The sequence below is a fragment of the Suncus etruscus genome, chromosome 15 (genome assembly GCF_024139225.1).
Source record: "Suncus etruscus isolate mSunEtr1 chromosome 15, mSunEtr1.pri.cur, whole genome shotgun sequence".
Classification (NCBI taxonomy): Eukaryota; Metazoa; Chordata; class Mammalia; order Eulipotyphla; family Soricidae; genus Suncus; species Suncus etruscus.
In genome coordinates this window covers 44,936,048-44,949,110 of record NC_064862.1, presented here as the reverse complement: position 1 = coordinate 44,949,110, position 13,063 = coordinate 44,936,048, and the positions used below count along the sequence as shown (strand labels likewise).

The window sequence follows — 13,063 nt, the reverse complement described above, 5'->3', positions numbered from 1 at the left end:
GGTAATGAAATTATTTTAATGTACAGCAATAAGAAAATTTGTGAAAATTAATGTATCTCGGGCTGGAGAGATATCATGGAGGTAAGGCGTTTGCCTTTCATGAAGAAGGATAGTGGTTCAAATCCCGGCATCCCATATGGTCCCTTGTGCCAGCCAGGGCCGATTTCTGAGCATAGAGCCAGGAGTAACCCTTGAGCTCTGCTGGGTGTGACCCAAACACCAAAAAAAAAAAAATTAATGTATCACATATGAAGTCTTTAAGTCATTGTCAGAATGCTAAGCAATATGTTGCTAGTTGATTTTCTGATTGTTTTGTGTCTGAGCATTAGGTGGCTCTTAATCCACATTGACATTTAATGACAGTATTGATAAAAATTGGAGTTGTTGAGTGGTTGTATATGCTGCTTATGTAATCATGTGCCCCAGAAATTCTAAGCTATGTGTCACATAGTATGGCCTTTTCAGGGTATGGTCTTGGCTGCAAGGGCTCCTGGAATTATGAGGAGTTGGAGAGAGGGACATTCCACACTCACTGCAAAAAAGTCCTGGTGTTGTTGTCCAAATAGTAGCATACCTGAATTTATGGTCAGTTTAGTGTTTTTGCAAAGATTATTGGTTAAGTGATGAAGCTAGCCCATCTGTGAAGCAGTGGTTGTGGGTGGTGGGTGCAGCTGGTGTGGCTTCAGCAGGGTAGGGAGTTGGCCACCCTCTTCTCCCAAGATATCCATTTTCAGCTAGTGTACTATTGATGTACTAGTGTTTATGGCTTTTTTTTTTTTGAGAATCTCCCCTTCTTTTGTTTCTGATTTGGTTTATTAGAGTTCTTTCTCTATTTCTTTGAGAAATAGTCTACTGATCTTGTTTATTTATTTATTTATTTATTTAAAAACCCAAATCTTGGTCTCATTGATCTTTTGAAAATTTTTGGAATCCCAGTTCATTAATTTTTACTTTAATCTTTTTTTTGTTTTTGTTTTTTGTTTTTTTTGGGCCACACCCATTTGATGCTCAGGGGTTACTCCTGGCTATGAGCTCAGAAATCTCTCCTGGCTTGAAGGGGGCCATATGGGATGCCGAGGGATCGAACTGCGGTCGGTCCTACGCTAGCGCTTGTAAGGCAGACACCTTACCTCTAGCGCCACCTTCCTGGCCCCTACTTTAATCTTTATTATTTTTTCATCCAATTATGAGGGGCTTTTTTGTTGATAATTTTAAATTTTCTCAAGTTGTGCAGGTATTTACATAGCCCTTTATTCCAGATGAATGCTAGCATAGCAATGAACTTTCCTCTTAACACCTCTTTTCTGTTTCACTAGTTTTTGGTAGATTATGTTCTTATTTTCACTTGTTTACATGAATATTTAAATTTTCTCTTTGATTTCTTCTCTGATCCACTGGTTAGTAGTGATTTGTTTAAATTTCCAGGTATTTCAATTGTATCTCTATTACTCTTTGTGATTAAATTCAGTGTATCATGGTCTGAGAAGGTAATATGATTTCTATCCTCCAGACTTAATGGAAGTATTTTTTGTGTCCCAGTATGTTTATTCTGGAGAATGTCCCATGTATACTAAAGAAGAATGTGTCTTCAGCCATTAGAGAATGAAAAGACACACACACACATACATATATACACACACACACACACACATATGTAGACATATATATCCACTGAACCTCTCTCTTCCTTTAACCTTCAAAGCAAGCATTCCCTTTCTGAGCTTAATCTAGTTGTTCTATGAAGAGGTGCAAAGCGGTTTTGAAATCTATAACTATTGCTATCCATGTCTTTCTTCAAGTCTATTGCAGTTACTTTTGGTATTTTGCTGGTACCTCATTAGGTGCACACATGTTTTTGAGTGTGAGTTGTTCCTTATATACATGTCCCTTGATTATTAAAAAAAAATTGACTCTAAATAGATTCCAGCCTAAAATGTAAGCTTATATTAGAATGACCATCTAGGCCTTTTTGAGTGACTTGCTTGCTTGAATATTTGTCTTAAACCTTTGATTTTGAGTTTGTTTGCTGACAATTCAAATGTGTTTCTGTAGGCAGCAGAATATTGGGTTCAGTTATCTGATCCATACTACCACTCCATGCCTCTTACTTTAGCCCCTTGACACAGATTTTTATTATGGAGTTCTGTGATATCTTTCTGCAGAAGTTGACATATTTGCAAGATTCATCTTTTCTAAAATGAGCTCATTTTGTTTTTCTTGTAAAGATTGTTTTTAGTTAATGAAGTTGCTGTGTTGATTTTTGTTTTAATATTATTATTATTTTATTATTATTATTATTATTATTATTATTTCGGGATTTTGGCCACACCCAGTGGCGCTCAGGGGTTACACTGGCTCTGTGCTCAGAAATTTCTCCTGGTAGGCTCAAGGGACAATATGGGATGCCGGAATTTAAATCCTGGTCTGTCCCGGGTTCATCCTGGGTCGGCAGCATGCAAAGCAAATGCCCTACCACTGTACTATCATTCTGGCCCTGGTGAGTTTTTGTTTATTCATTATGTTGTTGTTTCTTCAAATATGAATGAGAGTCTGACTGATACAGAATTCTTTCTGAGGAGTTCATTTCATTGAGATTTTTTTTTTACTATGTCTTCTCTGATTTTGCTGCTTTTAAGATTCTGTTTCTTTCTATTGTTTTCTTCATTCTGATTAGGATATATATTGAAGCTTTTTTTTTTTTTTTGGATCTCTTTTAGCTGGTACTGGTAAGGTCTCCTGTATCTAGGTGCATATAGTCTCCAGCTCTGGAAACTTCTCATCAATAATATCCTTGTTCCTTTTTCATAAGAGTTGCCTTCTTCTACTTTCTTGAGGTTTTATGCTTCTCATCTTTGAGCAGCTATTTAGCAGCTACTTCTCTACAGGCAAGTCTTTCTTTTTTTTTTTTTTTTTTTTGGTTTTTGGGCCACACCCGGCGGTGCTCAGGGGTTACTCCTGGCTGTCTGCTCAGAAATAGCTCCTGGCAGGCACAGGGGACCATATGGGACACCAGGATTCGAACCAACCACCTTTGGTCCTGGATCGGCTGCTTGCAAGGCAAACACTGCTGTGCTATCTCCCCGGGCCCCAGGCAAGTCTTTCTAGTGATTTTTTTTTTCATTTGTTTTTCAGTTCTGTCACTGCTGTTTGTATTGTCATCATTTTTGCTCTCATATCCTCTTTTTTTGGGGGGGGTGTTCTTTTTTATTTTTATTTTATATATATATATTTTAAGTAACATGATTATAATTGGATTACAGCAGGGGTCTCAAACTCAATTTACCTGGGGGCCACAGGAGGTAAAGTCGGGGTGATCCTTGAGTACAAAGTCAGTAGTAAGCCTTGAACATTGAGGGGTGTGACCCAAACAACTAAAACAAAACAAAACAAAACAAAACAAAAAAAAGATTCCTCTAGGGCAGAGCCACAAAATGTTGTACGGAGGGCCGCAAACAGCCTGTGGGCTGCGAGTTTGAGACCCCTGAGTTACAATCACAAACAGAACACCCCCCTTCACCAGTGTAACATTCCTCCCTCCCATCCCCTCCTCTTGTGTTTTATTGACACTTGGCTTCATTGTTTCTTTGATCTCCTTAAACATCCTCAACATTTTCTCTTTAAAGTCCTATCACAGAGGTTATAGAGCTAGCTGTTATTGGTTGATTCTTCCAGACTACCATCTTCACTCACTAAACACTGCATTCCTATTATGACTTTTCTTGATGTTTCTTGTGTGTGATTGTGTAGCTAGGCAATTAGAGTTAGGATGTCTTGTATGCTCATGGTGAGATATGAAGAAATAAATAGGCAGCTGCATAGCAGCTATGTATTTTAAGGGTAATTCTGTTGGTTGTGGTGGGTATTGCCAAAATGGTAATCCTAAATAACTAATAGGGCCCCAGTACTTCAGTGCCTCAGTTTTGTGTAAGGAGGTTGGGTGAAGCCAAGCCACAGTGACTGGCAGCTTTCCCCTTTCTCTTCTGTTTCAGGAAGGGAGTGCTGACCCAGGGTGAGAAAGTGTGATTTGAAGTAACAAACAGGCCCTGACACTATGATGCCATGATTTCTTGGTACTGGACTAGCATATAGAGTCTTTCTTGCTATGTCCTCTCATGGCTTTTTATAATTGTAAGTGTAAGAGAAAATTTTGAAATACCTCTCTAATATTTTTCTTAGGATATCATCAATGCCTTTGAGTTTCATGCCCATCCCCTAATCCCCTCCCAAAGGACACATCTCCAAACTGAAATATTGGGCTTATGGCTTCAACAATTAAATTGAGGGAGACACAAAAATCCCATTCATAAAAAATTTTATATAGCAAACCTATAATTCTAATCATATGTGATAGACACCAATTGAATGATTAAAGAGGATTAGGACTATTTGTATAATATTAGAATTCTGAAGAGAGATTATGACGGTCATTCCCATGTGACAGAACAAATCTCACATACCATATCTTACACTGGAGAATAAACAAATAAAGCAAGTTAATAAGCAACAAAATCAGAACACAAACTCTACTAGTCTGGAGCACTAATGCTAATTGTATTATAGTGCAAGATTTATAAGACCATCCAGATTGGGACTGAAATCTGCCCTAGGGTTCCTAGAGGCTGATGTTAGTTCATGAAAGAAGTTGTCTTGACCCATAATTTAAAAACATCAAACTCAGAACCTCTACAAGAAAATTATTCTATCTTATTGGAGTAGAAAGATATAAAATGCAATGGGTTTTCATCAGTGATTAAAGATTTTATATTTAAACTATTATTCTTTACAAAGTTATTTATATTTGGGTTTTAGTTACACAAAGTTTCAGGAATAATCCAACTACCAGTGTCAATTTTCCTTCACCAATGTTCCAGAGTGCATCCCCTGCCACCAGCTCCTGCCCCAGCCTGCCAACATAATTGGCCCATTTTTAATTTTGGTTGTTAAATATCATGATTTCATTAGCTTGCCTTGGATATTTAGTTCTGTTCTTTCTTAATACCACCAATTCAGGGTCAGAAAGATAACACAGCAGCAGGGCATTTGCCTTGCATACAGACGGAGTTCAATTCCTGGCATTATATATGGTTCCCTGAGCCTGCCAGGAGCAATTTCTCAGCACAGAACCAGGAGTAACCCCTAAGTGCAGCCGGGTTGGCCCAAAAACCAAAACAAAACACCATCAATTCACCTAAGACTTGTTGACAATTATAAAGAAAGACTTTATTTAAAATAGTAGGATTTTATACATAAATTATATAAGCACCACACCCTCCACCAGAGTCTACACTTCCTTCCACATTTTTCCCAGTTTCTCTTCCCTCCCTCCTCCACCGTGGGAAACTTACTACTAAAGATCAGTTATCAGTTTCTGCTACTTTGGGGCATTAGTTATTTTCTAACTATATTTCTTTACATCCTACATGCAAGATGATTCTGTAGCTGTCCTATTCTTCTGATTAAGTTAATTTAATATGATACTCTCTAGATCCATCTTTGTAGCAGAAAGTTGCATGTTTCTGTCTTTCTTATAACAAAGTACCATAATTTCTTTACCAATTATCTGTTTTCAAAAATCTAAGTTGTTTCCAGTGAACATAGTGTAAAAAGAAATATCTTTTCTGAATAGTTTTGGGGCCTGGGGTAGATGCCAAGAAGTGGAATTGCTAGGTCATGCAGCTCAATTTCTCATTTTTCTTGAAAAGTGTTCACATTGTTTTTCAAGAGTAGACCTATTGGTTTTCCTTTCAACAGTAGATAAGGGTTTCTTTCCCCTAACATCCATGCCAACACTGTTTTTACTCTTTGTGATATGTGCCAGTTTTACTGATATGATTATTGTTTTGATTTGCATTTACTTGATAAGTGAACATGTATGTCTTCTTTGAAAAAGTTTATCTCTTCCTCCCATTTTTGACAGGGTTGCTTTGATTCTTATTAAGTAATGAACAGTAATTTTATATACCTTGGATATAAATGGTTTCCAGATAAGTGAACAAACATAAAAGTGGGCAACTTTTGCTTTATGTAAAAATTTATTCAACAATTTTTATTTATTTTGGTTTTGGGGCCACACCCAGTGACGCTCAGGGGTTACTCCTGGCTATGTCCTCAGAAACTGCTCCTGGCTTGGGAGGCCATATGGGACATGGGGGATTGAACCTCGGGCAGTCCTAAGTGAGCATGTGCAAGGCAAATGTCCTACCGCTTGCATGGCCCAAGTGGTATTCAAAATAATTTTTTTAAATATTTTTTAAAATTCTACCTTTCCAAGAGGTCGGTGCTAATAACAGTCACAGAAACAAAATGATCTGTTCTTATTTCTCAGATAAAATTAGAAAAGAATAATTTCAGTGTTCTTGCTTTGCACTCTAGAAAATAAATGCCTGTCTCAATAAACATAAGCTATGCAACAATCTGGAAATTTCTACTAATATATTTGCTGATAAAGTGATTTACCACTAAAATTATTTATGCTTTTACCCCTATTGCATTTTTATTACTAATTAATTACTTTATTTAAACACCATGGTTACAATGCTGTTCATAATAAAGTTGAGTTTTTCTTTTTTTTATAATTACAAAATTGTTCATGATTGGATTTCAGTCATACAATGTACAACACCCTTCACAAGTGCACATTTCCCTCCACAAGTGTAATCTAGTTTCATTCCCATCCTCTCTCCTGCCTACCTCTGGGACAGACATCTCTCTCTCTCTCCTTTTTTTTAGATGCTGTGGTTTGCAATCTTGTTGCTAAAGGTATATCATTCTTGTCCAGAGTGACAATCTCCAACTATCATTGTTATATTGGACCCTTTTATGCCTTAACTGCACTCCTCCATTATTTGTAGCAAATTTCTCCCATGGACTAGTCCTCCTGGCCCTTGTCACTATTGTCTCTGGATATTAATACCATACCATCTTTTTTTTTTAATGGAATAAACAGGGCCAGGCTCCTTAAAGCTATTCCATAGGCAATGCATAGTGGCTTGTGACCATTTCACACATGCAGGAACAAAGATCAAGAAAACTATTAGTGTGCCATCTTAGTTATGACCACATGGTCCCAGATATTCCATTGACAAAGTGACCTCACTGTTATGCATATTGCAGAACTATGGGACACAGGGCTACACTAAGGTGGGAGCTCTTCAGGTGCCTTGAGAAGAAGAAAATATCAGCTGCAAAATCTTGTGGGCTTGGCGGCCAAGATTTTAAAAACAATTTCCCTTTCAGTGGTCATTTCCATAAGGTTACTGTGTCTTCAACCTCTGTTTTTGAGCTCCCTGTCAAACTCCTACTCCACTTGCCATGTAGGAAGCAAATCCTGGTGCAAAGTACTGTGTAGAGCTGACTGGTACTGAGTTATGCTGGCTCCCAATATGTGTAAAGATGGAAGACCCTTGCTAAAGATACTTCCAGGACTTTCTACTGCTATCTGTCCTGTATTCCCAGGCACCTCTGGTCACACAATCATTCTGATTTTCAGTAAGCCAATAAGCATTTTTGCTGCCCCTTTTTGTTCCACAGCTGCTGTATAGGAATGCAAAGACAAAATACTACCATTGAAGATGTATAGGTCTGTGGGAGGTTTGAGTGCATGCTTTAAAAGTAGGAGGCCCAGGTTCAATCCCTGGCACCACATGGTACATGAAGCACTGCTGAAAGAGATTCCCACCCAAGCCAGAAGTAACCCATGAGCACTGTTGGATGTGCTCTCTGCCCTTCCTTTTTTGTCCTCCAGTGTTGTGTATGTAAATATTTTAGGGGATTACTATGTTACTGACCCTACCCTGATCGGTGATTGTGCCCTACCCTAGGGTGTGACCTGGCATTCTGCCCCCACCCTAGGGTGGTACCTGATTCTGCTTCCACCATTGGGTGGTATCTGATCCCACCATTGGGTGGTACCTGATTCTGGGGGATAAAAACAAGGGTCTGTGGAAGGCGAGGGGCTTTTGGCTGGAACTTAATGCTGAGTCTTTGGACTTCAGTCTTGTCACCCAATAAAGCTAATATTTCCACAAGCCTGACTGTGAGCTGTTTACCTGCCGTTTCACCTCAGAACCGTCGGCTGGACAGGGTGGCAGATGCATGCTCCGAGCTGGAGGGGAAAGACCTCATCCTCCATCCCTCCATCAGTCAACCTCTTCAGGGGCTGACTTGCAACACTCCAGATAGCAAGAAGACTTACTCCTTCAAATATGTGCTCTTCCTTGAACAATTATTGTTCTCTTTCTTTGCTTGCTCACAAAGTTTGTCTTCTCTCATAAATACATATTTCTTTTCTTCTCCCTTAATCATATCTTACTAAGTAAGTGTTATTCAATAACAACTGCTTTTGCTTCATTAACAAAAGAAAAAAGGGGAGGGAGGGAAGGAAGGAAGGAAGGAAGGAAGGAAGGAAGGAAGGAAGGAAGGAAGGAAGGAAGGAAGGAAGGAAGGAAGGAAGGAAGGAAGGAAGGAGGGAGGGAGGGAGGGAGGGAGAGAGGAAGGAAGGAAGGGAGGAAGGAAGGGAGGAAGGAAGGAAGGGAGGAAGGAAGGACGGAAGGAGAGAGGGAGGGAGGGAGGGAAGGAGGAAGGGAGGGAGGGAAGAGGGAAGGAAGGAGGGAGGGAGGGAGTTCCTCCCAGGAGCCTTATCCCATTTGAGCCACAAACTGAGGCTCTTGACCAGAGCTAAAAATAAATCCAAGTGAGATCTTGATTGATTGAAAGCACTCCAAGATAAGAAATCCTTCTTTCTTTTTCTACAGAGCTTCATGTGTCTTCTATATTCTATGACTTCATTTACCAGATTCTTCACAGATTTATATTGTTCTTGTTTTTGTGTTGGTACATTACAGAAAATCTCAAACAATATAAAAATCCCTGGGAGAGTTTGTCAAAAGGCACATTTCTGGGGCCAGAGAAATTATACAGTGGACAGAGATCCTCTAAGTGCAGATCCAGGCGTAAGCCCTGAGGACCACTAGGTGTGACTCAAACACCAAAAATATATATAAAACAATAAAAATAGAAATTCTTGAACTTCCCTGATCACAAACTATACATTTCTTACAAATTCTCATTTGATACTGATGGTGTTTGATATGGGGACCACAACTTTAAATACTATTAGTTTAGAATCAAAGTCAGTGATTTACTCTCTCAACAGAGAGAATTTGTTTAGCTATTTGTTTAGTACTACAAAAATAGCAGGTGAAAAATGATCACCAGGTACTCTTCCTAGATATGAATAAACTTGGCAAGGTCTCTTCTCTAGGGACTTTTCATTACAAGAGGGAATACAGACTGAGAACATACCTGCATCGGTAGTCATGAAGATTATAAAGAATAAGCAAGGGGGTTTGGTTTTTGGGTTTTGAATAAACATAGAGTTTTGAAGGTTTTGGATTTTAGAAAACACACAGTTATTCCTGACAATGAATTCAATTCAGTAAATTTAATGAATTATTCCTGGTAGTGCTTGGAGGACCGTATGGGATGCTGGAGATTGAACCCAGAACAGCTGCATGCAATACAGATGCCCCTACCTTCTGTATTATCTCTTTAGCCAGATATTTAATTTAATAGGGTCACAAGAAAGGTCATACTGAGAAGCTAATATTAGAAGAGCAGAGTCCTAAAGTGTCTAAAGTAAGTGTGTGCTGGGATGGGGGCAGTATACAACCCTAGTCTTGCTGTTCCCAGTTTGTATGCCCTCGGCATTTTAACTTAAAACATGAGAAAGGATTCATGATGAAAATCAAGATCAGTCAGATTTCAAAGAAAAATTCATTCATGTGTATATGTATTTGTATGTATCATATGTATTTTGGCCCTAAGGCCATAGATTTCAGCTTGTAATTACACCTTTGGATCTTCCCTACTGAAGGTCCTTTAGGTTTTACTCTCTAAACCCCTATCTGTAGAGTGAAGAATCCAAGAATTAAGGGAACTATCATCAGGAACCTATATCCTCCTTAAGAAATATGGCTTAGAATTCTCAGTCTTATAGTCCATTAGCCCATTTTCAGGGTCCAAAAGCGACAGGTGACTGTGAAAAGGTTAGCAGAGCTTGACTTTAGATCTGCGAGGCACACACAGAAGTATCCAAGGGTCCTACTGAGAAGAGATAGAACACTCAGAAAATGAAATGAGTTTCAGATCCAGACAAGAATTACTTATTTTGTTCTGGATTTTGCAAACATGAGGAATATCCTGTCTTTTGGTGAACCTGCCTTACTTCTACTTAGTTTTTATCTCCAGATAAAAGGATGTAGGTTGAACAACAACTAAGCATTGTTTTATTATTGATAATTGTAGGGACCATAATAGAAGTCTCTATAGATGAGATCACTCTTAGAAACATAACCCCTTAAAGCAAAAGTGCAAACTGTACTTCTTTAACACCTAATTTTTCTTTCCAAACTTTTCTATCTTTTTAGGCCCAACTGTCTCAGGCCTTAAATGGAGTTTCTGATAAGGCAAAAGAAGCAAAGGAGTTTCTGGTTCAGCTGAAGAACATTTTGCAGCAGATCCAAGTAAGTCTAGTAGTTAGGGTAGGAAGTATACAAGAGAAATTTCAAAGAAAGGAATGATCAATAATAGAATACATAGCTTTTGATATTGGAAAAGGAACATACAAAACTCATGTACACTAGATGACTCCTAATAGAGGAAAAGATAAGCTCAGAGAGAATTATGGAAAGATAACTGGAGAAAAGTAATGTAGCACTATTCACGACACTATCATTCGATGAGGTATTGATATATGGTGCTTTTGCACCTTGTCATCAATACAGCACTGTAGAAGTGCATTATTTATTTAAAATAATGTTTTCACCATGCAGCAATGTTCATACTGAGATCAATAAGAAAGATCAATAAGGTACACACTAATCTTAAGGAGCTGTATGTATATTTGCTCTTTATGAATATGCATATTTAGAGAAACTTAATTGGATGAACAAATTATGAATCTTAATAGATTCCAGAGTCTGGATGGAGAAAATTCAGAGGATTCTGAATTCTTGATAAGTCTAGTAAAAATGTCCTTCCCAGAAAGATCAAGTGCAGAAATCAGCCACAGGCATTTTTAAGTTGTATTTCTGTTGTCTCAGACACCGGAGCAGCTTATAACAAAGTACCCTGGGTATTTTGTTTTTACTTCTGTAAACTACAGAAATTAATTTTCTCATGAGTTCTAGAGGTTGCAAGTCCAAGATCAAGGGTTTGGCTGTGTTATTTCTTCTGAGATTTCTCTCCTTGGCTTGCTGATGGCATCTTCAACATATATCCTTCATATATATCCTTCAACATATATCTTCTCATTATATATTATATATCTTCTCATTATGTGTCAGTGTCTTAATCTTTAAAGATGTCAGTCAGATTGGATTGAAACCTATCTTAATCACCATATTTAACTTGACTTACCTCTTAAAAGATCCTCTTTCCAAATACAGTCACATGATGGGGTGCTAGGAGTTAACATATGACCAGCATATGAATTTAGACACAGTTCAGCCAATGGTAGAAATATGAATCCATGTTGATCCATAGTCTGTGTCCATGACTTGAAAAAATCTTTCATAAAACTGAAGAAGACATACCCTACCACAAGAAGACTGTTATTTGTTTTACTGTTTTCTAATTACAACAAAAAATGATGTGTTACAGAAATTCTAGTAAGTAAAGAATAACGGACAATACTAAGAAAAGATTTGCTTGTATATCTCTATTTTCTCAAGAAAATCAACTCAACATCTTGACACATTTTGCATTACACCTGCGCTTGTGCATGCAATCTGAATTTTGATGTATACAACTTACAACTGGCTTCTTTTCTTCTTAAAAGCCTCACCTGTAGGCTGTTATAAGTAGAACTTTTAAAAATATTAACTGAACAAGGTTTGAATGGCTGCAAGATTCATGGGGTTTCCAGCTTAATAACCGTATAAGCTTAATAACCTTAATATCTTTAGGCTGAGCTTCACTTAAAAATGTTTTTTTTTTCCTCAAACACCAGCATGTATTCTCCCTAACACTCTCTGCTTTCCTCAGGAAAATGGACTGGATTATGAAGCCTGCTTGGTGGCTCAGTGTGATGCACTGGTTGATGCTTTAACTCGGCAGAAAGCCAAGCTGCTTACCAAGATTACTAAAGAGAGAGAGCACAAGCTAAAGGTAGTTTCCTTGGTGATTGATGAGTTCAGTGCCCATCTGTCTTGTACTTAGTGTAGGGAGAAGCATCCAGTAGTCATGGGATAAATATTAGACAAATGAAACTAAGAAGGGATGAGCAAGCTGTCCGGAATCTATATTCATGTGACCCCTTCTGAAGCCCATAAATATCCATTCTCTAGCTTTCCAAAGCAGATGTAAGACACCCTAAATCCTAATGTATTCAAATAAAAGTTCCCCCCATTCCCCATCTTAATTTCCTGTTTTCCATCTAAGGCATGTCTTCTCACTTTGAAGACCTGGAGTCACCAAAGTCAGTGGTAAAGCTTGGCTCTGCCCAGTTTTCCAGTTCTTTTCCTTCTTTAGGCTCTCTTTCTTATATATCATGAGCCAAGTATAATTTCTAAATAATAATAAAATTACCAATATTCTCAGACAAGAAGTATTTTCCCTCACATGACATTAGGTGCAGCCAGGGCCTCCATGAACACACCACACTGACAAAGAGCCGATTCATTTTCGAGTGGCTTAATCATTTTCACAGACATTCTTTACTGAATCAGAAGATACTACTTTCAAGAATAGAAGGAATAAATGCTGAGAATGGTCCCTCATTCACAAAGTAAAGCATCTGAGCTTATCAAGTTATATATCACCTGACAACAAGTGAGGAGGGAGACAAGAAATTGGTGTTCCAGACATGGAGTTTCTGGTTATCCACCTTCTCTGTTTACTCTCCAGAGAAAGTGAAGTTTGCTCTGTCAGTATAGTGATCATGCCTATTGGCAAATAGATCCCTTTGATCCAAATGTTGAGGGAATATGGAGCTTAGGAATAGGACATCCAGAGAAGAGGTACAAGACAGTCAAGACCAGATTTGCCTCTTTCAGAACTTTCT

The 13,063-nt window shown here is 38.2% G+C and overlaps 1 protein-coding gene across 2 annotated transcripts in view; it reads left to right on the top strand.

The window, feature by feature from the left end:
* Positions 1-13,063, top strand: part of TRIM67 (tripartite motif containing 67) — a 45,413-nt gene that overhangs the window by 18,294 nt on the left and 14,056 nt on the right. For both annotated transcript variants that reach the window (XM_049789634.1, XM_049789633.1), the window contains exons 2-3: positions 10,428-10,523; positions 12,046-12,168. In XM_049789634.1, coding sequence (XP_049645591.1) covers positions 10,428-10,523; positions 12,046-12,168 — 219 coding nt within the window. The remainder of the gene's footprint in view (positions 1-10,427; positions 10,524-12,045; positions 12,169-13,063) is intronic.